Source organism: Dipteris shenzhenensis, chromosome 28 (assembly GCF_047967505.1).
Source record: "Dipteris shenzhenensis isolate YYH24624 ecotype China chromosome 28, Dip_SZ_1.0, whole genome shotgun sequence".
NCBI lineage: Eukaryota > Viridiplantae > Streptophyta > Polypodiopsida > Gleicheniales > Dipteridaceae > Dipteris > Dipteris shenzhenensis.
This window is the reverse complement of record NC_141623.1, coordinates 11250510-11274073: the sequence shown is the minus strand read 5'-3', so window position 1 is coordinate 11274073 and position 23564 is coordinate 11250510. Positions and strand designations below refer to the sequence as shown.

General features: G+C 42.3%; 1 protein-coding gene across 12 annotated transcripts; it reads left to right on the top strand.

The window, feature by feature from the left end:
• Window positions 1-5076: 5076 nt before the first annotated feature.
• On the top strand, window positions 5077-12873 carry LOC147883167 (pleiotropic drug resistance protein 1-like). Of its 12 annotated transcripts, XM_087399592.1 has the most exons (25): window positions 5077-5481; window positions 5783-5903; window positions 6076-6164; window positions 6291-6375; window positions 6503-6662; window positions 6788-6864; window positions 6958-7011; window positions 7156-7246; window positions 7440-7741; window positions 7882-8163; window positions 8326-8642; window positions 8753-8913; window positions 9024-9127; window positions 9268-9430; window positions 9614-9648; window positions 9703-9719; window positions 9882-10035; window positions 10128-10460; window positions 10571-10861; window positions 11135-11218; window positions 11319-11452; window positions 11575-11802; window positions 11927-12098; window positions 12255-12509; window positions 12601-12873. In XM_087399592.1, the coding sequence occupies exons 1-25, from the start codon at window positions 5126-5128 to the stop codon at window positions 12871-12873; spliced, it is 4338 nt and encodes a 1445-aa protein (XP_087255718.1). In that variant the 5' UTR covers window positions 5077-5125. The 12 variants fall into 12 exon arrangements, with proteins under 12 accessions (XP_087255718.1, XP_087255716.1, XP_087255719.1 ...); XM_087399590.1 differs by lacking the exon at window positions 9703-9719 and having other exon boundaries at window positions 9614-9701; XM_087399593.1 differs by having other exon boundaries at window positions 9614-9719; window positions 9963-10035.
• The last annotated feature ends 10691 nt before the right edge of the window (window positions 12874-23564 follow it).

Below are 23564 nucleotides of genomic sequence, written 5' to 3'. Positions count from 1 at the left end.
GCTAGTCCTAAACAAAACAAAACAAAACAAAAGAAACATCAGTTACTAACGAAAGACTGCAACACAAGCAAGGGTGCAGTAAGGTACCTATGACGAGAGTTGGTAGGTATGGAAGCAAGCAAGAGGTAGCAGGTAGGCAAGTAGGAGGTGGTATGGCTAGCAAGCAAGTGGCTGAGGTGGCAAGGAAGACAAGTGGATGTATTCGTACGAAGACAAAAAATGGTAATGGCTGCAAGTTTATACTATGTATATTCGTATTCGTACGAGTAAACTGAGCTATTCATACGAATAGCTATTTATTCATACAAATAACTATTCGTATGCATAAGTTATTTGTACGAATAAAATAGAAAAAAACGTTTGAAATGTTTTAAATCGCAAAAAACACATATTTGGGCATTTTTTTCGAATTGAAAAAAACGCCCGAATTAATGCAACTTAGGCTGTAATCTGAGTCCTGGCAATGTGCATGGTCTTCGGCCTCTCCATGGTATCCTCCTTTGGCTCCCTAAAATTTTTTAATGCAACAAGCTAGACTGGCAGAAATACTGAGTTGGACAAATTCCCTCTTGCTTAGACTAGGCTCTCAACAATGGTGGGACGTAATCTTTTGGCCTCTAAGGCTCTCAACGATCTTTTGGCTCACTGGATGTAATGTTTTGGTCTCTAAGTATTTATGTTATCTCTTTTTGTTCAATTTGAGGCTCTCAGTATGCACTGTGGTTAAATTTTATATTTGAATGGTTATGGCCGCTACTTGTAATCTTTTGGCCTTTAAGGCTCTCAGCATTTGCCGAGTTTTTATAAATGTAAGATCCTCTGTTCAAATTTTTCTCGATATAAGTTGATAATTTTTATATAACGTGTTATTGGACATAGATGTATATTGTAATCTCTTTTGCTCAATTTTCACTCGATAAATTATACCTTTGCCCTCATTTATATTTACCACAACAAGGACTAAAATACCAGCAAAGAAGGACTATAATTTCCTTGGTTTATGACCAAAATAGCACTAAAATAACTCCAACGACCCCACTGTTGTGGTTGCATGAAGATACATCTAACATCTAGGAAAATACAATTAAACTTTTAGAAAATGCAATTGATGATATGGCCCTTGAGGAGTCCCCTCTATGGGTAAGAGCCATATCGACGTGCATTAGCCAGATGCCCCTGGACAAAAATGGCATGTCGATATGGCCCTTGCCCCTAAAGGGGACCCCTCAAGGGCCATATCGTCAATTGCATTTTTCTTGGTTGCACAATGGAATACATTAAATTCCTTCGTACACAAATACATCACTCAAAGAACCAGCATGGTGGCTTTCATAGATCTCCGTCTATTTGCCAATGCGCTGGCCGTCATACACCTCCTCTTGTAATACGTAAAAATAGATAACGGATCTATAACTCCAAGAACCAGCACGGTGGTCTATGCAAGACAACCTTGAATTCTCGGTGATGACAGGTCGTCAAGCTAGAGACTGCACTGATGCGATGCTCAGAATGATAGATTATATCTCATTATTATGCCAAAAACTAGCGCGGTGGTCTCTCCAAGCCAACCTATGATTTGCATGGGCTGTGGGCAAAGATGTGGCAAAAGGCTGCACGATGACAAGTGGTCAAGCTAGAGACTACGTTGCGGCGGTGTTCAGAATGATAGGCTGCATCTAATTATTACGCCAAGAACCAACGGGGTGGTCTATCCAAGCCAACCTTCAATTTTAATGATCTGCATGGGTGCCATGCCCAATGATAGGTGGCGAAGCTACGGCAAAAGGTTGCGCAATGATAAGTGCTCAGGCGGCATAGGCCAGAGATTGCTGAGCTGCACGAAGTAGTGCAGAGATACCGTGTGTTGAGCTATGCAGTATTGAAAATAAATAGATTGCATCTCATTATTATGCTAGTGCACTTTCATGACATCAGAAAAATTTTCGACGAGAGCGCAGGTCCACGTAAAATTCAAATATTCACCCAAGAGCACATCACGTCACGGCCCCAAAGTGGCCCTAAAAATAGTTTCGTGATTGGATAAACACTCAAGCAAATGTTGACCCGTTGTGCTTGAGCCAGCACGGTGGTCAGCACAACAAAAGATTGTGTTGTACAATGATAGATGGCGAAGCTGCGCAATGACAGATGGCAAAGCAAAGGCTGTGTGATGTAGTCAGGCCAGAGGCAGAGCAACAGTCTCTGTGCTCATGAGTAAATGAATATAGTGCCATGTGTCGAGCTCTGTGCTATTGACCATGATAAGATTGTGTCTCATTATTACCCCAGTGCGGCAAACATGATGTCGAAAAACTTACAGCGAGAGTGCAGGGCCTCGAAAATTCAAAATCTCACCCACCAACGCGTTGTGTTGCAGTCCCAAAATGGCCTCGAAAATAGTTCTGTGATTGGCTATACCCAAATGACCCAGAGAGGGAGAGAGAGGGAGAGGGGGAGAGGGAGGGAGGCACAGAGAGAGAGAGAGAGAGAGAGAGAGAGAGAGAGAGAGAGAGAGAGAGAGAGACAGAGAGAGAGAGAGAGAGAGAGAGAGACTCTTGAGCATGGAATATGCCAATGATGAAGAAAATGCCAAATGCCCTAGAGATTTCAATAAATAGCATGCTTGAAAAGCTTGAGAAGAGGACACTACTAAAATATAAAAACCATGAAGAAAAACCTCAAAAACACATTCGCAAAATGCCAAATCCTTTAAAGAGAACTCTTTATCATATCAATGAATAGCAACATCTGAGAAGTTTGAGAAAAAACACATGTTAGAAAAGTTTGAGAACACTTTTTGAAAAAGGAATGATCATGCATCTAGAAAGTGCAATAAAGAAAGGAATGGTGAGTTTACTAGTGGGCTTGGTTGGGACAAAATGCTCATGGATCTTTAATCTTCCTTTTAAAAAATTTCGTTTGGAATGGGTGTGGTTGCAAGTGAGATTGGACTTCATGTGACTTGGTTGTAGGCAGAGAGTTGGGCTAATGTCACGTAGATAGGTGTTACACCAACATGAATAAAAGAAATAATCAAGTGCTAGTTAAATGGATTGCCCACGTCCAAAGCATTCAAAAATATTACTCAACTTGTAAAAATTGCTAAGTTGAGCATTGCATTTGCTGAGGTGAATGGTGCATTTGCCTAAAAGTTCACACAACTAGCGTCTTGATGGGGTTTGCAGGGCTTCAATGATGCAAGTGCAATATTGAAAGAGTTTTGCAAGAGTAACCATGTCAAGTGCCAGGTTTCCAAGACTTCATTGATGCATGTGTTGAGGAAACAATATTGCTAGAGCTTTGTAAGAGTGACTGGGTGAAATGCGAAATAATTAGCCTCTTGGTGGGTCTTCCAAGACTTTATTCGGATGCATGTGTTGATTGCTAGAGTTTTGCAAGGCTGCTCATGTCAAGTGCGAATAATTAGCCTCTTGGAGATGTGCGTATGTGTGCACATGTGCGCACACACACGCGCATCTGTGTGCGTGTGCATGCGTGCATAGTTGTGTGTGTGTGTGTGTGTGTGAGAGAGAGAGAGAGAGAGAGAGAGGTAACATTAGAGTTCATCATAGTTACACTCCATCTTTTCAAGCCTGCATATGGAGACCATTTTGTTTAAAAAATTAGAGTTCTCACAAAAGAGTGTGTGTTCGTGTTCTTACCAATTTGTGTGTGCGTTGGGGGTGGGGAGGGGGGTGGTGGTGTTTGCGAAGCCTTCATTGATGCACGTGTTGTGAGGAAAAATACTAAGCCCTTTGAAACTTTTATTGTCAAATGAATAAGGATAATCGAAAAATAATTTCATTTTTTGATACAAAGTAGAGATATAGTAGACATTTCTTAGCAAATGAAAATCGTTCAGAGTCAACGCTTCTTATTAGAAAGGGAAGCATCATTTAAAATGTTAGGCATCTCTAGTAAGCAACCTTCCACCACCAATGGTATTTGTAGCAATAGGGTTGGCGTTGTAATGCCCACGGGGAGATTGGTTTTTTATGTCTTTATCTTGTAGGGTGTTGAGTGGCAATGTGCTCTTGAGGTACATGCGAATGTCCTTTGAGGGCATTCTAACGTGCCAGCTTTCCCGTCCCTATTTGCTCGTGGAGGTGAAAAATAGTTCTTGTCGTGGGATTCCGCTTGAAAAATCGGTTGTAGAGCTTGTCCCACCAACCTCGCAATACAGATCGATATTAAGTTGATAAATAGGCTTTGTTAAGGTTTTTGAGAGAATTTCGATGAATTGGAAAGGGCTGCAGATGTTTTGGGGTAGAGAAGACAGCAGCTTAAAAATTGTTCCAGACATGTGTGTTGGAGATTGCAATCCGTCAAGAATTCTGCATATCGAAAGGTATGCTGGAATGTGATTGGACGTTCTTATCGGAGTTACGGGCACATGATCACATAGAGACAGGCTCCTCGCAAATCCCATGAGGCAGCTTTTCATTCGCTATCCATTGCGTGCCTGAGGTTGGGTGTCTATGGAGTGGGGTGATATGCTAGGTTGGGAAGCAATACACCTTCCGGTAGCTGTGGGAAGAAGCAGGTCGAACGAAAGTAGATAATGTGCCGAGGGTGTCTCGGGAGAGGGGGGTTGGGTTACGAAACTCTCAATTGGGGCGTGTCCGTGAAAAGGTAGGAGCTGTAATAAAAGGCTTGCGAGGCACGGTATTAGTGTCACAAAAAAGCACATGTACTTTTGACTAACTTAAATACAACACGAGCAAATTAAGTGGGGGCGCGTCACACAGGAGGAAGGGTTTGACCTTCTGGAAGGGAGGGAGCCTCTGCATGCAAGCAAAGAAGAGAAGGGAACGATGTGACGTCACGAGTGACGTCAGCACCGACCAAAGACTTCAGCTGAAACATCAGTTGTTTGTCTGTACAACTGTAGCCACCTCTCTCTGTCTATATAAATATAGACAGTTCGTCCAGATTTCAGCTGAAACATCAGTTCGTCCAAAGACTTCAGCTGATCCGCCATAGCCACCTCTCTCTGTCTATATAAATATAGACAGTTGCTCCTTGCTTCTTACATGCTCCTCCTCACCACCTCCTCCTCCTCCCTCCCTCTTCTTATATCGCTCTTTCTTTCTCTCTTCCTCATCCCTCGCCTTCGACAGTACCCATGACTGCAGTCCCCTCCCATGACGATTTCTCTGGTTCCCTCCGCGCCGCCAGCCACCGCCTCTTCGACCCCGATTCCAACGTCTTCGCTCGTACCTCCTCCCGCTTCCGCCGCCAGCTCGTCGTCGACGACGAAGAGGCCCTCATATGGGCTGCCATCCAAAAGCTCCCCACCTATGACCGCCTGCGAACAGGCATCCTCAAGAATGTCTCAGACACCGGGGAGGTGATTCATGCGGAGGTGGACGTAACGAAGCTCGGGCATGCCGAGAGACTTCAGCTACTCGATAAGGTCTTGCGCGTCGCAGATGAAGACAATGAGCGTCTACTTACCAAGCTCAGGAATAGAATCGACCTGTAAGCTGGATTTTCTATACCTTACTTGTCTGGAGTGGACAAGTTGTAATGCCCCTATGATTCCTGCTATGCTCTAGATTTTAAACTTCCGTCGACGCTGGATGCCCTGCGTGTTCAAAGTACGCCTTAACATCTACGAAGTATTTTCCTTCAACGATGAAGACGCTGTCGGTCCGTGATGTGTGGCCTTGACGAAACGGAAGGCTTAATTTTATTCATGACTAAATGATCACGAACTTCTTCTACTTACTGTTCGTCAGTCCTGCTGAAACTAACCGAGCAAAACTCTCATTTAACGCAGGGTCGGTATCTCTCTTCCAAAAATAGAAGTTCGATTCGAACACCTATCTGTTGAAGCAGATGCGTACGTTGGGAGTAGAGCCCTCCCAACACTATTCAATTATACGGTGAACATGATAGAGGTATATGCTTTCTTGCACGATCTGCTACCACTCTTTTCAAATTTCGACATGAATACTATAGAATTAGTTGACCCCCCAAAGCAAATCAATGTACAGTGTATCGACAGTCATACAGAGCTACTTTTTTTTCATACTGCTTTGCTGACTGCCATCCTTTTTCACTTTCCGTTAGGGGCTCCTTGGCCAAATTCACCTCATACCGACAAGGAAACGAAAATTAACCATCCTCAATGACGTCAGTGGGATTCTGAAGCCTTCCAGGTACGTTCAAGACTACTTCCTTTACTAGCTTGGTGGCCAAAAATCACATTCAACAATGAAAGAGAGCCAGCTTCATGTTATTGAAGGCAGGCTGCTTTTGAATAACCTATTCTACTTTTGGAGCAGAATGACGCTGCTCCTAGGGCCTCCAGGTTCTGGAAAAACAACTTTCCTGCTGGCTCTTGCAGGAAAGCTTGACCCTGAACTCCGGGTTAGTACAAATAGCTTTTTGTGATTTTCAGATGCATACTTTTCAAAACGCTGGAATGGAATGCTCCATCTTAAAGCATTTTCTGGGTTCTATAGCTCCAGATGTTTACATGGGAATTTCATTTCAGGTTTCAGGGCAGGTAACCTACAATGGGCATGCATTTTCTGAATTTGTCCCTCAAAGAACATCAGCTTACATCAGTCAGGAAGACAGACAAACCGGTGAAATGACTGTCCGTGAAACACTTGACTTTTCTGGTCGTTGCCAGGGTGTGGGGACAAGATACGGTAAGTATTTCTTTCCTGTCGTGTTGGTGGACTCTTGTACATGTAGCCAGTGCTGTCATCACAATTTAAGCATGCAAGCGATAGAAACTGTAATTCTTTCCTTAAACAACTGTCTTTTATGGCAGAAATGCTAGTGGAGCTTTCAAGAAGAGAAAAAGAAGCTGGAATAAAACCAGATCCTGATCTTGACATCTTGATGAAGGTACAATCAAGTTTCTGATTTGGATTATTAGGTTCTCATAGTCAGGCATTTGAACTCTAAGCTCCTGACACGTTGAGATGTTGATTTTTATAGGCAGTTTCCATGGAAGGGCTGGAGACCAGTATTGTCACAGACTATGTGATGAAGGTATGGTTTGTACTACGTAGGCTTCATACGTGTTTGGCACCAACTCAAACAATCAGAATTGTAAATAAGGACCTTTTCCACGCTTCTGGATTTCCTCAAAATTCACATCCTTGCGATCATATGATTACCTATTCCATGTCACAGATTTTGGGCCTTGACATATGTGCGGATACTTTGGTTGGTAATGAGATGCTGCGAGGGATTTCTGGAGGGCAGAAGAAAAGGGTGACAACTGGTAAGCGAATCTAAACACCTCATCAGAAAGTCAACATTTTGATTATGGAATCTCAGAAAAGAATTTGGAGAAGTAGATCCTGAAGCTAGTATAATCGTTATCCTTTTTTGCATTCAACATATTGAATGAACATGCTGGATTTCTTTAAATCTCCATCCCCCATTAAGGCCACTATTCTCTATTTTCCATTTAGGCGAGATGCTAGTGGGACCTGCCAGGGCCTTGTTTATGGATGAAATATCAACTGGACTGGACAGCTCAACAACCTATCAGATTGTGAAATGCTTGCGCCAATCTGTGCATCTGCTGGATGGGACGATGGTTGTTTCACTTCTGCAGCCTGCTCCAGAAACATTTGACCTATTTGATGATGTTATATTACTTTCTGAAGGCCACATTGTTTATCAAGGACCTAGAGATGTGATTCTTGACTTCTTTGAGGCCATGGGTTTCAAGTGTCCTGAGAGAAAAAGTGTGGCAGATTTTTTGCAGGAGGTAATTAAGTCTTTTTCTATTGTGATCAGAAGTAGACAATTCAGAGAGCATATAGACTCCCGTATTGTGTAGAATAGTAGCAAATTTAATGGTTTGAACTTGATCATTTAGATGACTCTCGATGCTCCCCTCGTATGTAGGTTACTTCAAGGAAGGATCAAGAACAATATTGGGCCAACCGTAACCAGCCATACCGATTCGTCTCCGTAAAAGAGTTCAGAGAAGGTTTCTCCTCTTTCCATGTGGGTGAGCGCATTCAAGAAGATCTGGCAATACCGTTTGATAAAACACTCAGTCATCCGGCATCTCTTTCAATGAAGAAATATGGACTTGACAAGTGGAACTTATTCAAGGCTTGCTTTTGGAGGGAGTTGCTGCTCATGAAGCGGAACAATTTCCTTTATATCTTCAAGACTGTTCAGGTATACTCTTACCTGTTCAATATGGGAAAATTGTAGCAGTTCAATATGGAAAGATAAACAATATGTACGAGGGACCCTTTCTAGATAACGCTTTCTATTATTTAGATAGCAATTGAACCAGTTAGAGATATTATCTGATATGATTGTTCCATCATGTTTCAGATATCGGTGGTATCTTTGATTACAATGACTGTATTTTTTCGAACAAAACTACATCCAGACAACATCACAGATGGAAGTTTATACTTGGGTGCCCTTTTCTTTGGCCTGGTAAACGTAATGTTCAATGGATTTGCTGAGCTTTCGATGGCGGTTGGTCGTCTTCCTGTGTTCTACAAGCAAAGGGATCAAATGTTCTACCCTGCGTGGGCTGCATCCATTCCAACTTTCATCACTAGAATACCTTTATCCATATTGGAATCAGGAATCTGGATTTGTCTCACGTATTATACCATTGGATTCGCTCCTGATGCCGGCAGGTCTGCAAGAACTTCTACACACTTTTCTGATTATAAGGCTTGTACTTTTCTGTGGATTCATGTATTACCTGTGGTCAAAATGGTCACTAGCTTGTTTCTCTGCATTTCAGGTTTTTTCGTCAGTTCTTGCTCTTATTTGTGATCTCTCAAATGGCCTATGCACTCTTCCGCTTCCTTGGTGCTGTTGGAAGAAGCATGGTTATAGCGAATACATTTGGTTCCTTTGCACTAATGCTCGTCTTTGTCCTAGGAGGATTTGTTATATCGAGAGGTATGCAAGCCTTGCTTTAGTTGAGCCTAAGAGTTTTTCTATTTTCAAACCAGACTGAATTGTCGTCACCTAGAAGAAAACTAATAGTTCATAACTTTAATGTGTTACAGAAAACATACACAAATGGTGGATTTGGGGATACTGGATCTCACCCATGATGTATGGACAGAACGCACTGGCTGTGAACGAATTTTTAGCACCTCGCTGGAACTTGGTGTGTGAGAATTTCCTTTTTTAAACTATAGGCAGCTTGATGAAACTTGGTTACTTGTTCTTGTGTTTTTTTTTTTTGCATTAGGATATGGAAAAGTAGTGACGGTCTTCCAAACTGATGACCAGCCTATCTTTGTTCAGCCTTATAATGATACTACAGTCGCACAAACTATCGGCAAAGCTGTACTGAAGGAGCGTGGGATTTTTACTGAGGATTATTGGTACTGGCTCAGTATTGGAGCTCTGATTGGATTTATGGTGCTCTTCAATGTCTTGTACACCATCGCATTGGCATATTTGAATCGTGAGACTCTACTTCTATTCCTTTATTCAATCTTGAGGGCACAGTACAGAAAGGGACAAAACTTTTTAATACACATGCTACTGTGTGTTTCTCGCTCCCAGAGCTGAAGCATCTTTATTAATTACTCCAGCAGTTGTGTCCAAACAGAGTCTAAGTTTCTGTGACCTGTATCTAATGCTGCAGCTATTGGCCGACCACAAGCCATTATTTCAGAGGAGGCTCTTGAAGAGACACATTTAAATCAGACTGGTGATTCATTGCGTCTATCACAGTCGAGATCAAAGAGGCAGTCTTTCTCAAGCCATGCAAAAGTGCTTACAGAAGGTCTGGACCACCTTGTCCTTGCCCTTCTGTCAGCCTTCTTTAAATCTTTCTTTTCATTCATCTATAAGTAGGTGAATTCTCTTATCTTAGATTGTCTGGCCGATTTGACAGGCATTGAAATACAGAGAAAAAGATCGAGCCATTTGTCTAGTTCAGGTTCTGAGCGTGTACAGGCTGTCAATGAAGAAGCTGTGGAAGTTGTAAATAGGGGCATGGTTTTACCTTTTCAGCCATTGGCCATTGCTTTCGATGACATTAACTACTATGTTGATATGCCTTCTGTAAGTTTTTGTGCATCAATTTTATTAGTAAAAATGATTTTCACGAGTCTTGAGCATGGCATTTATAAAGCTGACTTTGTGCTACACTATAGGAAATGAGTCAGCAAGGAGTACCCGAGCCGAGGCTACAACTACTGCGGGGCGTGAGTGGCTCCTTCAGACCAGGCGTTTTGACAGCTTTGGTTGGCGTCAGTGGTGCTGGAAAAACAACTTTGATGGATGTGTTGGCTGGACGGAAAACAGGGGGGTACATTGAGGGTAATATAACCATATCAGGGTATCCCAAGAATCAGGAAACTTTTGCTCGTATTGCAGGGTACTGTGAACAAAATGATATTCATTCACCGAATGTCACTGTCAAGGAATCTCTTATATATTCTGCATGGCTTCGACTTGCCAAAGAAGTGGATGAACACAAGCGAATGGTAAGAATCACATTTGAAAGCGTGAGAAAAATGTACAGCCAAATACATACTGTATATTTGGTATCATAAGCATAAAGAGTTTTTATTTAAATTTTTATTATATTCTGCAGATGTTTGTTGATGAGGTTATGGAGCTCGTAGAGCTCAATCCGATTCGGGATGCTATTGTTGGCCTTCCTGGGGTTAATGGTCTCTCAACCGAACAGCGCAAAAGGTTGACTATTGCTGTGGAGCTTGTTGCAAATCCCTCCATCATTTTCATGGATGAGCCAACTTCTGGATTGGATGCACGGGCTGCTGCAATTGTCATGCGAACTGTTCGTAACACCGTGGATACTGGGCGTACTGTGGTCTGCACAATTCACCAGCCTAGCATTGATATATTTGAAGCATTTGATGAGGTATATGAACATGATTGCATAATTGAGTTCTTCACAGTGCATAGCTTGCTAGGTGGGGACTAAATTTGTAACCCACATAATCCATTGTCTCTGAATACATGGTCATTGGAGTGTAGATTTGGCTCACACATAAAGGATTGGATTGGAATTTTGGGAATATGAGATTGATCACGTGAAGTGTTAAGCAGAGTTTAAGGTCTCAAGTTCTTCCAAATGGGTCTTGATCTCTTGTGGAGTTTATCCTAACGTAAGTGGCTGTGATCTTGCTTGCAGTTGCTCTTAATGAAGCGTGGAGGGCAAGTAATTTACACTGGGCCTCTCGGCCACCACTCTCACAAACTTGTCGAATACTTTGAGGTAAGAAATATTTAGATCTTGAACAGTATTGAATTTCTATGAGCATCTGTCCAGTGTCATGCAAAATCCAGTGCTGACCGTAATCTTACTACCTCGACAGGCAATACCTGGTGTTCCCAAGATTAAGGAAGGTTACAATCCAGCAACATGGATGTTGGACATTAGCTCACCAGCAGCCGAGGCTCACCTTGGCGTTGATTTTGCTCAGATATACAAAGACTCACCTCTCTTCCAGTAAGTGCCTTCCCTATTAGATGCGTATGTGACCATGCCACTGTAAAGACATTATATTAAGTCTAGAAGAAGAAAGCAATACCTCTGAATCTAAGATTGAGCTGGCTTTTACTCTGTTACAGACGCAACAGAGAACTTATTAAGCAATTGAGTGCACCAGCCCCGGGATCGAAGGACATGTACTTTCCAACCAAGTACTCTCAGAGCTTTGTAGTGCAGTGTATTGCCTGTCTTTGGAAGCAACACTGGTCATATTGGCGCAATCCAGAATACAATGCTGTGCGGCTTTTCTTCACAACCGTGATCGCAATTTTGTTTGGAACAGTCTTCTGGGACCTTGGTTCCAAAACGTAAGTAGGCTTGCCTTATGTTCAAGTATGGTCGAGCTGTTGCAAGAACCTGTGGCAGAAACTAGGATGCACTGTGCCTGTTTGAGATACTTTCTTAGTAGCCTGCTGTGCTTTGTGTACTCAGAACTCAACAGCAAGATATAGCCAATGTCATGGGTGCAATGTATGCGGCTACATTGTTTCTTGGAGTGACCAATGCAAACACAATTCAGCCAGTTGTAGATGTTGAAAGAACTGTCTTCTATCGTGAGAAGGCAGCTGGAATGTATTCTCCACTCGCTTACGCTTTTGGACAGGTGCGCTACCTCTAGCTTTGTAATGTTGTCAGACAGCCATAGTATCATCGGTTTGTTGGCATGGTCACGTTCACTCTCTCTCGACCTTTGGAGTATCGACGTTTAACTCTTTCACATCCAGAGATTTGAAATGCCTTTCTCAAAAACTTCATGCAGGTGGTTGTTGAGATCCCCTACAACTTAGTGCAGACTTTTGTCTATGGATTGATAGTTTACTCCATGATGAACTTCCAATGGACAGCGGTCAAGTTTTTTTGGTTCCTCTTCTTTATGTTCTGTTCATTCGTGTACTTTACCTTCTATGGCATGATGATTGTCGCAATCACGCCAAACCATTCATTCGCTGCTATCATTTCATCAGCTTTCTACAGCCTTTGGAATCTCTTCTCAGGCTTCATGATCCCGCGGCCTGTAAGTTCAATCCTTTTCTCTGATGCCTTCTGATATTTAGTCTGGAGTTGTCCCCGGAGTTTGTTTCTAACAATGCTTGTTGGCATTTCAGAGAATTCCTATTTGGTGGAGATGGTACTACTGGGGTAACCCTGTTTCATGGACATTATATGGTTTAATCACTTCTCAATTAGGGGATCTCGATAGCGTAAGTATTGACGTACCTGGGACAGGGAAGGAGACGGTAACAGAGTATCTCCGAGAATATTTTGGTTTCCGCCATGACTTTTTGGGCGCAGTAGCCGGTGTCCACGTGGGCATGGTAATACTTTTCGCGTTTGTATTTGCATTCTGCATAAAGTACCTGAACTTCCAAAAGCGGTGAGCTGCAAAGTGAATGTTCAACGTCCACAAAAGCAGAGCATTAAAGCCAGACACTTGCTCTGCGTTCCTTTAGTGCAATCTGCATGAGTGCAGCGTGAATGTATGATGTGCAGTGCAACGTAGAACGGCATACAAATCTGCAAGATCTTGATGGACGATGCATACAGAAATTTGTCCATCAATCCACAATAGATGTTGCACGGTTGGTGCAAAAATTGGATGCTCGCAAGGGAAGATGAGGATGAAATCATCGTCTGTGCACACAGCAAAGAGGGAAGAGGACAATGAAATCCTCCTCCATGCACAGAAAAACAACAGATGTGCAAAACATCGCTTGGCATTGAGTATTTGCCAAGTCAATTTTGGCAGCAGCTCATTCCAGTTGCTTGTATAACCATCCACACAGGCACACATTTGACCAACTGCAGGCAAATAAATGCATACACAGAGGAAGCATTCTTCCAAAATACTATGCACGATCAACTTCAATACGATTGTAACAATGTAGGATGTATCAATAAAACAGAGATTTAAACAAAGCCAAACACAAATTGTGTGAAGACACTTCTACTTTGTTGTGTTTTGGTCTTTCTCTCTCTCTCTCTCTCTCTCTCTCTCACACACACACACACACATAAAAAAAAGAACAAAAGAATTTACACACTTTTTTTAAAGTGAAATCTCCCAACACACACACACACACCCTTTTTTTTTAAAAAGAACCTTTCATTAAGAATAATGTACATTCATTGTGCGTTGATCTGTCATGAAATTTTTCCTCCGCAGTACAAATGACAACCTACCCTTCAAGCACAAGTTGGGCAATGCTAAGAGCTTGCTCTTGGTGAAATCTAAGCTCGTTTGGTCCATGCATTAAGGAGAAATTGAACAAAAACCAGTTGGCATTGGCGTGACTCTCACAAGCAACGTGACGCAATTTTTCGCCCCTCCCCTACTGTGCTTATTCTCTCATATAGGGACTTCATTCTAGCTCACAAAGCCCTAAATTTGAAGTTATGTGGAGTGAGATATCAAACCTCCAAGGTTGCTCTGTTTTTTTGCAAGCATTTTTTATAGTTCTTGAAGTTTGATGCTAAAGTAAATGCTAAAGTTGATGCTTGAGGTATGAAGTGGTGCTAAACTATAGTTCAAAGAATGTTCTTTCAGTTTGAAGTTCAGTTGACAGATGTGGCAGGTGAGCAGATGTGGCAGGTGAGCAGGCCACTCCGGTGGCTGGTAATTAACTGCTGCTAGCTCGGTAGAATCTTAGCCACGATAGACGTGGTTGATGAGAGCCACCACCACCGGGCAGTAATTTCCACAAAGGTAAATTATGAAACCTAATCACCTCTAATCACTCATTACATGCACTCTAGTACTCTACTAAGCATGTGGAGAGAATGTGAGCCCCGTGACTCGTAATTTTTAATGCACTCGTAGTGATCATGCATGCTAAAGCCTGGTGGTAGGTGAGCGGTGGCTAATAATTTTAACTACTGCCAACCCGCTGGAATCGTAGCCATGACAGACATGGCTGATGAGATCCACCACCACCGGGCGGTAATTCCTACAAAAATAAATCATGAAGCCTAATCACCTCTAATCACTCATTACCATGCACTCTAGTACTCTACTAAGCATGCGAGCTCAGTGATTGGTAATTTTTAGTGCACTCATAGTGACCATGCATGCTTAAGCCCGGGTGTGGGGTGAGCGGTGGCTAGTAATTTTAACTGCCACCTTGGTGGAATTGTAGCCATGACAGACGTGGCTGATGAGAGCCACCACCACAGACCAATAATTTCCACAAAAGTAAATCATGAAGCCTAATCACATCTAATCACTCATTACCATGCACTCTAGTACTCTACTGAGCATGCGAGCCAGATGACTGGTAATTTTGATTGCACTCGTAGTGATCATGCATGCTTAAGCTCGGTGCTGGGTGAGTGTAGTTTTAACTGCAAGCTCAGTGGAGTCATTACCATGACAGACGTGGCTCATGAGAGCCACCACCACCGGGAAGTAATTCCCGAAGTAAATCATTAAGCCTAATCACCTCTAATCACTCATTACCATGCACTCTAGTACTCTAGTGAGCATGCGAGCCAGATGACTGGTAATTTTTACTGCACACTTAGTGATCCTGCATGCTTAAGCCCAGTGGTGGGTGAGTGGTGGCTGGTAGTTTTAATCGCCAGCCTAGTGGAATCGTAGCCATGACAGACGTGGTTGATGAGAGCCACCACCAGGCAGTAATTCCCACATAAGTAAATCATGAAGCCTAATCACCTCTAATCACTCACTACCATGCACTCTAGTACTTTAGTGAGCATGTGAGCCCGGTGACTAGTAATTTTTACTGCACTCGTAGTGATCATGGATGCTTAAGCCTGGTGGTGGGTGAGCAATGGCTGGTAATTTTAACTGCCAGCCCGATGGAATCGTAGCCACAATAGACGTGGCTAGTGAGAGCCACCACCATCAAGCAATAATTTCCACAAAAGTAAATCATGAAGCCTAATCACCTCTAATCACCCGTTACCATGCACTCTAGTACTCTACTGAGCATGCGAGCCAAGGTGACTAGTAATTTTTACAGCACTCGTAGTGATCATGCATGCTTAAGCTCGGTGGTGGGTGAGCAGGCCACTGCGGTAGCTGATAATTTTAACTACCAGCCCATTGGAATGGTAGCCACGACAGACGTGGTTGATGAGAGCCAGCACCAGTGGGTAGTAATTCCCACAAAAGTAAATCGTGAAGCCTAATCACCTCTAATCACTCATTACCATGCACTCTAGTACTCTCCTGAGCATGCAAGCCCAGTGAACTGGTAATTTACTGCACTTGTAGTAATCATGCATGCAAGCACAGTGGTGGTAATTGGAAGGTGAGTAATTGCGGGCCACTGCGGTGGCTGGTAATGAACTACCAGCCCGATGGGTCTTAGCTGCCACCACAGACGTGGATGGGAATCTTAGATGATGCCACCTCTAATCACTGATTCCCATGCAAGGTAGACTATCTTCTTGAATTAAACAAATTCAGGCCAACCACCATGGTGGCTCTCACCTTGACAGTGTAGTCAGGCTACAAACTTAAGCCTCCGCTATTCCATTCCTTTAACCGTTTCATTTTCTATCCCTCTCGACCGTTTCTTTCTCCCTTGCACTTGGACTGCAACCAAGTCTCCACTATTCCATTTCCTTCACTGTTTCATCTTCTATCCCTCTCGACCATTTCTATTTCCCTCTTGCAACTTCTATCCCCACTCATAATGGAACCTGCACAGTCCAGAAGCTCCTCACACAAACTTTCCTCCCCCTCTGCAGCACAGTGCGAGTGCCTCTCCTCCCGTGATCTTGGAAATCGTGACATATGGGAGCTCATCTTTTGCTCTTCAAAAGGCCAATTTGGATTCTCTCAAAAACTTCACTAGGTTGGTACATGAGGTGAATGTGAAGGAGGGGCAACTAGTCTGTCAAGGTTAGAATATTACCACCATTGAAAGCGTGATTGAAAATGCTCTAGGAATTTCTGGAGGTAGTTTGCAAGCACACTTCTTTGAGAAGTAGTGAAAGAGACAGGATATTCTAGATGTATACGCCAACGCTGAGATTAGTAAAGATAGTGGAGTCAAGCTTTCTTGCTTGCGAACACACCTCCAAGATGTGCTGACGAAGACCATTCACTTCCTTCTTGATACAAGAAGAACCGTGAAGTTCTGGAAGGTTTAAGCAGCAGTAGAGCAACTGAAAGGACATGATGTATCTTTCTCAAGGGCGATCTTCAAGAGCGTGTTAACCAACCTGAAGAATTGCGTGGATGGCAAGTCCCAATTGTCATCTTAGTGCGCTATAGTTGCAACACACCTGATGGCATCTACCCTCAAAGGGATTTTTGAGCAATACGATAAGCAGATGTCTCAGGAGGTGAATTTTCTACAAGAGACAGCACCGATGCAGCAAAGGCGCAGCACAACTTGGGAAAATTCTCAGGGAAGGTGCAGAAGCCAAGGTAGAGGAGGCGCAAGCGAGGGCCTTGCAGGCACAAGAGCAACAAGCTGAGGCCGCTGCAAAAATGGTCGACATGGAAAGGCATAGAAGAGAAGAAGTAGACAAGCGCATGGAGCTACAATATAGGCTCGAAGAAGTGAGAAGTGATGGGGACATCACGGACAAGGAGCGAGCAATGATGCAAACGGAGCTTGAAGATAAGAGAGCCAAAAAGGAGGGTCTTTACAAATGGCTCTACAACATGCAAAATGCATTGAACATTGAAAAATACCAAATGATGGAGGAGCTAAAAAGGGAGAATGCAGAAACCAAAAAGGTGATGCAGGAACTGCGAAAGAGCTTCAAGGCCAGGAAGGATGGGATAGAGAGCAGCCAAGGTGGAGAAGACAACAAGGCAGCTCTCCAGGCCAGAAAGGATGTAGAGAGCAGCCACGGTGGAGCAAGCTACAGCAGCCACGGTGAGGGTTGTTTTTTCAAAACACTGTTGGAAGTCCAAAGAGTAAGTTACAAGTGTGAAGAGAGTGGGAGAGAAGGAAGGAGTCTCACTTGCAGCTTTCTCACATACACAATGGGAGAATATACACAAAGGTGGAGGCTGAAAATAGTTTTCCTCTTCTTAGACTTTGTGAAAGCTAAAAGAACTCTAAGTACAAAAGAATAGGTGAACCCTATATGTGGGTCTTAAACCAAACTCAGCTAACTAAGGTGGCATACCAGTTGAGCCACTAGAGTACATAAAGATAGCTGTCATCCAGCTATTATTCATGGGCGGTGTACCAACCGAATCTGCAGCTAACAAGTCGGTGACATAAATGCATAATGGTCACCTTGGCATATCACGAGTGGAGCTTGATATCTCAACACTCCCCCTCGAGCTCAATCCCAATTCTTGCACACCAAGCAGGTCTCTGAACTTGCGCAGCTTCTCTACGCCCAATGCCTTCGTGAATATGTCAGCTACCTGATCCTTTGTGCTGACATAAACTAGATCAATAAAACCTACTAGAAACTTCTCCCGCACATAGTGATAATGCACCTCAATGTGCTTTGTTCTAGCATGATAGACTGGGTTATTTGCCAAGTGTATACTGCTCATGTTATCACAATAAATGACAACTGGCTCATCTGTAGACTGATGCATATCATAAAGTAGCTTACACAACCAAGCTACCTCACATGTAGCCATTGCTGCACCCCTGTACTCAGCCTCTGTGCTTGACAAGGCAATTGTAGGGTGTTTCTTGCTGCTCCAAGTGACTGCAACACTCCCAAAAGAGAACATATATCCACTTGTAGATCGTCTATCAGAAATACTACCAGCCCAATCAGCATCAGTGTATCCATGCAACTGTATCTAAACCCCAGTCTCATAAAATAGTCCATACTGCAATGTGGACTTCACATACCTCAGTATGCATCTAGCCGCATCCAAATGCGGTTTCCTTCGAGCCTGTATAAACTAAGTTACCAACCCAACAACATAGCTCAAATCTAGCCTAGCAATAGTCATATAAATCAAACTTCCTACTATGCGTCTGTACATAGTAGGGTCTTCCAGAAGCTCACCTGCATCTGCGCTCAGCTTCACATTCTGCTCCAAAGGAATTGAAATAGGCTTACATCCTATCATCCCATATTTGGATAGCATGTCCAACCCATACTGCCTCTGCAAGAGCCATATCCCACTTGTGGATCTAATCACCTCAATGTCCAAGAAGTAACGCAGCTCTCCCAAATCCTTCATCTCAAACTTCTAAGGATATCTTCATAACTATCACCTGTGATGATCAAATCATCAACATAAATGACAAGCAGCATAATGCCTTTCTCTGTTTTTTTCACATAAAGTGAGAAATCTGCCTTGGAAATGTGAAAGCCAATAGTGACAAGATACTGTCCTATCTTGTCAGACCATGCTTTGGGTGCTTGCTTAAAGCCATACAAGGCTTTCTTCAACCTGCAAACAAACTCAGGATGAACAGCATGAACATAACCTGGTGGACTCCATATAGACCTCTTCTTGCAAATCACCATGCAAGAAAGCATTCTTTACATCCATCTGATGTAAAGATCATCCCTTTGATGTAGCCTTCTTTACATCCATCTGATGTAAAGACCATCCCTTTGATGTAGCCATAGCAATGACTGCTCTTACAGTTGCCATCCTTGCAACCGGACTGAATGTTTCTTCATAATCAATGCCATATGTCTGTGCATACCCCTTGACAACTAATCTTGCCTTGTATTTGTTCACAGAACCATCTGCATTGTGCTTCACCTTATAAACCCACTTGCAGCTAATTGCATTCTTGTCTTTAGGCAAAGGCACCAATTCCCATGTAGCATTTGCTTCCAAGGCATCCATTTCTTCATCCATGGCTTTCTCCCATTTCTCTTTTCCCATGGCTTGCTCAAAAGAAGTGGATTCTAGTTCATGTATCACTTTGACCATATAGGCATAGTGAATGGCTGTAAATCCATCATATTTCAGCCTATCCACAGGATACCTACCTTTGGTAGACCTGCGCAAAATAGGCTCACTACCAGGTGCTCTCAAAACATCCCTTGTCTTCCTTACTCCAAGTGTAACAACAAAAGGAATACCCAACTCATCATCAAGGCTCTGTTCTGAGCCACTGGATTCACTATCCACATAAGAGTGACCTACATTCACATCAACCATGGGCTGCTCTACTTTCTCTTTTCCTTTTTGTGATACTTGCATACCACCATCTACATTGCTTTGAGAAGATCCTCCTGATCTCAATCTGCCTATCCATGGTGAAGTATGTGAACCACTGCTAGAGGACACTATAGGTCCACTAATATTCTGTGATTGCTGCTATGAATTCTGTATAGCATTACCATTTTGTGCATCTACATCATCAATCACATTTATTGGTTTATACCAGCTCCTCATCTCATCAAAAACAACATCTCTACTCACTGTAAACTTACGAGTAGAAGGGTTATAGCATCTATACCCTTTCTGCTGCAGAGAATAACCAATAAAGATGCACTTCTCAACTTTTGGATCCAACTTGGATCTCAAATCATCTGGCACATGAACATAGGCAATGCAACCAAAAAATTTCAAACGAGAAATATTTGGTTTATTACTAGTATACCTCTCCTCTAGTGTCATGCCATGTATTGCTACAATGGGAGTCCTGTTCATTATGTAGACTGTTGTAGCAACTGCTTCATCCCAATAATAATCTAGCAGGTCTTTTTTGTTGAGCATGGCACGAGATACCTCTCCAATATGCCTATTTTTCCTTTCTGCAAGTCCATTTTGTTGTGGGGTATGACTGCATGGATATTGTTGCTTTATGCCATGCTCCTGTAGGAAACTTGCAAACTCATTTGAGAGGTACTCTCCCCCTCCATCTGACCTTAGGCATTTTATTTGCAGGCCTGTTTCTTTTTCAACCATAGCTTTAAAAGCTTTGAAATGCCCAAACACTTCACTTTTCTTTCTCATAAAATACACCCAAACTTTTGTGTTGTAGTCATCAATAAAAGTGACAAAATTGCATTCTCAATAATAACCTGAATGACATTCTTAGGGCCTACATTCTCAGTTGCTCTGTATAGCTATTCAATAGTATATCTCCTAGTCTTGCAATGACCACTCATGTCAATAAACTGACGAAGGGCCTCACCTTTGAATGTTACAACCATGACATTGATTAAAGGTCTCTTGCTTATGTTCTTCCATCTAGCACCTACAATGGTACATGATGTTTTTTCAATACCATCATAGATAACTTGTTGCATTTCATCTTTCATCTTATTGTAATAGGAATCCAACATGTTGTTACTGACGATGACATCATAACTTGGCATTGTGAATCTCGGACCAATCATTACTACCGAAGCCATGCCCTTGTTTCAATGCGATATTTGCACCATGTTTAAAGGATAATTGGTGCGATAGCTTGAAAAAAAACTTGCTACACATTTTGAGTGTGTTGTGCTTAAGGTGCTTCTAGTAACTATTGTTGTAGTCATGTGTAGGCATGTTGATAGAACACATTATTACATTGCCCCATTTTCATATACACATTAGAGCAACTTGCTATTGTCTCATTGACCCTACCACACTATTATGGGCTGTGACATTTTATGAGACCTTCCTATAGTTACTGACTGTGTAATTGAGAATCATAGACTTACACTTGTTTAATCAATTACAAGTTGGGATTGCTAAGATGCTACTATATCATCCTACATGCTATCTATGCTTGTAGGTATTTCTTCTCCCAAAATAGCCCATACCTTTACACTTCCCAATCCACTTTTGAGGATCACCTAAGAAGTGATTACACATTCTTGTGCATGATCTTGTGTTCTCTTTGTGAAAAATATTACATCTCTACTTTGTACTACTTGTGAGCGTAACATAATCACATGCCTTTGTAGGGTATTGAACTCTTTTCTCTGGAACCACGATTTCTAGTATGCACATACTATAAACAATTTTATAAACTAGCATTGTTTTAATGTGAATTTTCATATCTTGTTTATATCATATAGCTTATGAGTTATGACTCATCAAATAGATAACTTTAAGCCAGCTAGGCATTGAGAGAGAAAAACCATCCAACTGTCTTTCCCCCTCCCAACGTAATTGGATAATTATGAACATGGCAGTCTCCCTGTTAAATTAGGCATGGGATGGCGTGTTGCCTTTTCCCACATCCTTCTCTCCCTCTCTCTTGAGTAAGCATCTACATCCACTATGATCATTTGCAACATCATGCTTTGTATACAAATGTCGGTAATCACATACACTAGTGTAGTAGTTGGTGACAATTACATCTACACTTTGTTGAGAAACCATCTCAACATCATGTGTTCAACATTGTGCATAGCACTAACACATAGAGTGCTATAAAGGAAAGGGTTAGATGCCCTTACCCTAACCCTAAAAGGGCTTGTATATATTCTATATTTTCAACTAAATCTAGTGTACAGTTAGTCATTTGTGGTGTGCTCTCTAGATGTGCCCTCTCTCCTCATGGCCACTCTTCTCCTCTCCCCTCTTCATATTTTGTCATGGTATCAGAGCATGGCTCTAGCTTCCTCTGAGGTGCCATACTTCTTGTGAGAGATTGAGAGATTATTCTTTCATTCCAGTGATGAAAGGTTTCCATTGAGAGAGAGAAAATTTCTGTCCATTGAGAGAAGTTTGTCTATTCTTTGTGAGGATTTCCATTCATTCATTCTTGAGAGATTTCTGTTAATCTCCATGTGTTTCCATTCGATTCGCTTATTCCTTTGAGAGTATTTCCATTAAAGAGAGATTTTTGTTGTGAGAGACTCCCATCTTTTTATCTCTATGTGTGAGATCGGGAGAGTCTAAGGCAGGGTTTAGACTAGGTCGACAGCCATGTTTCAAAATGCAATGTGCAGGGGTGCCCTCACCCTTGGACCAATAGCATACGTGGGCTTGGACATGGCAACCAAAAAAGATTGTCTGTGGGTTGAAGGCCGCCCATAAGATGGCTGGCGGAAGAAAAAAGGCCGCGAGAAAGTCTAATTGGGGATTGAACCCACATCGAGGGACCCATACACCTAGATCCTGTATTCTTTCCTTTCCTCTCCCCATTTTCCTCTGGAGTCTCCACTATTGAGCTCGACCTTGCAAGCATTCTTGGGTTCCTCTCGTCTCATGAAGTTAACTAAGGCTATGCTACCAGCCACTCTTCTTCTCACAACCAGTAGTGATGCTTCCATCTGGCGCTAACCTAGCTTGCATTAGCATTCACGCGGCTCGTATGGTAGCCTTTTCCTTCTCGGACAGTTGGGCGAGGCCACTCATCAGGTTAAATCTTATGGCTTGCAAAATCCTTCCATCTCTTTGTGCCATCGATGGTCCTAACATGTAAAAGCAAAAAAAAATTGCCTATGTCATGGCCACCTTCCGATCAAAGATGCAAAATTTTTGCCCAAATCAATTTACTTCTTCATGCTTGAAATGTGTCCCAATTTATAAACCCATATCTTGATCATTAGCATTCAAAGTTGGGACCCACTTTGAAAAATGGTTTCATGTCATGTTATTCACATCATTTTAATCCATTGCAACCATTTTAATCCATTGTTGCTCATAGCTATTAGTGCATTTGTCAACCTTACCATTTTGTATGAAACTTCATTGCAGTCATCACCAATGCCTTCAGAATATCAAGGCACACTTCTAAAGCGATTTTGGCCATTCCTAGCATACTTTACAACATTTTACACCATAAGGGCCTACATCTTCAATTGTGTGTAGCACCCCTTAGCCACAATTTCCATAAAAGTCAAAACCCAATCTCCTATGCTAGAATTGAGTCAGTCATATGCTTGTTCTCTATCCAAATTTGATAATACACAGACACCAACCAGGTATACATGTGGATTATTGCCATCTCCATGTGGAACCATTGGCATAAGTGAGAGCTTGCCATCTCAATCATGGAGCATATATCCTCTTAATTTACATTAATCCTTCCAACAAACCATGCACATAACTAAATTAGCCACCATATTATTGTTCTATTTTCCTCCTAGGTTTGGGATGTAAAACATTCCTAGTCCCAAGATGAATCTAAATATGGAAGGGTTTGAGATTGTGCATCCAATTTAACCTTTTGTTGCCATCTTGATTAAAGTTCATAGGCAA

What these genes read in the sequence shown, in the direction of transcription:
- LOC147883167 (XM_087399582.1), top strand. Translation starts at nt 5,126, where the DNA reads ATGACTGCAGTCCCCTCCCATGACGATTTCTCTGGTTCCCTCCGCGCC. An exon ending in AGGATTTGTTATATCGAGAG is followed by an intron (nt 8,914 to 9,023) that starts GTATGCAAGCCT and finishes AATGTGTTACAG; the next exon opens with AAAACATACACAAATGGTGG. An exon ending in GCTTCATGATCCCGCGGCCT is followed by an intron (nt 12,510 to 12,600) that starts GTAAGTTCAATC and finishes TTGGCATTTCAG; the next exon opens with AGAATTCCTATTTGGTGGAG.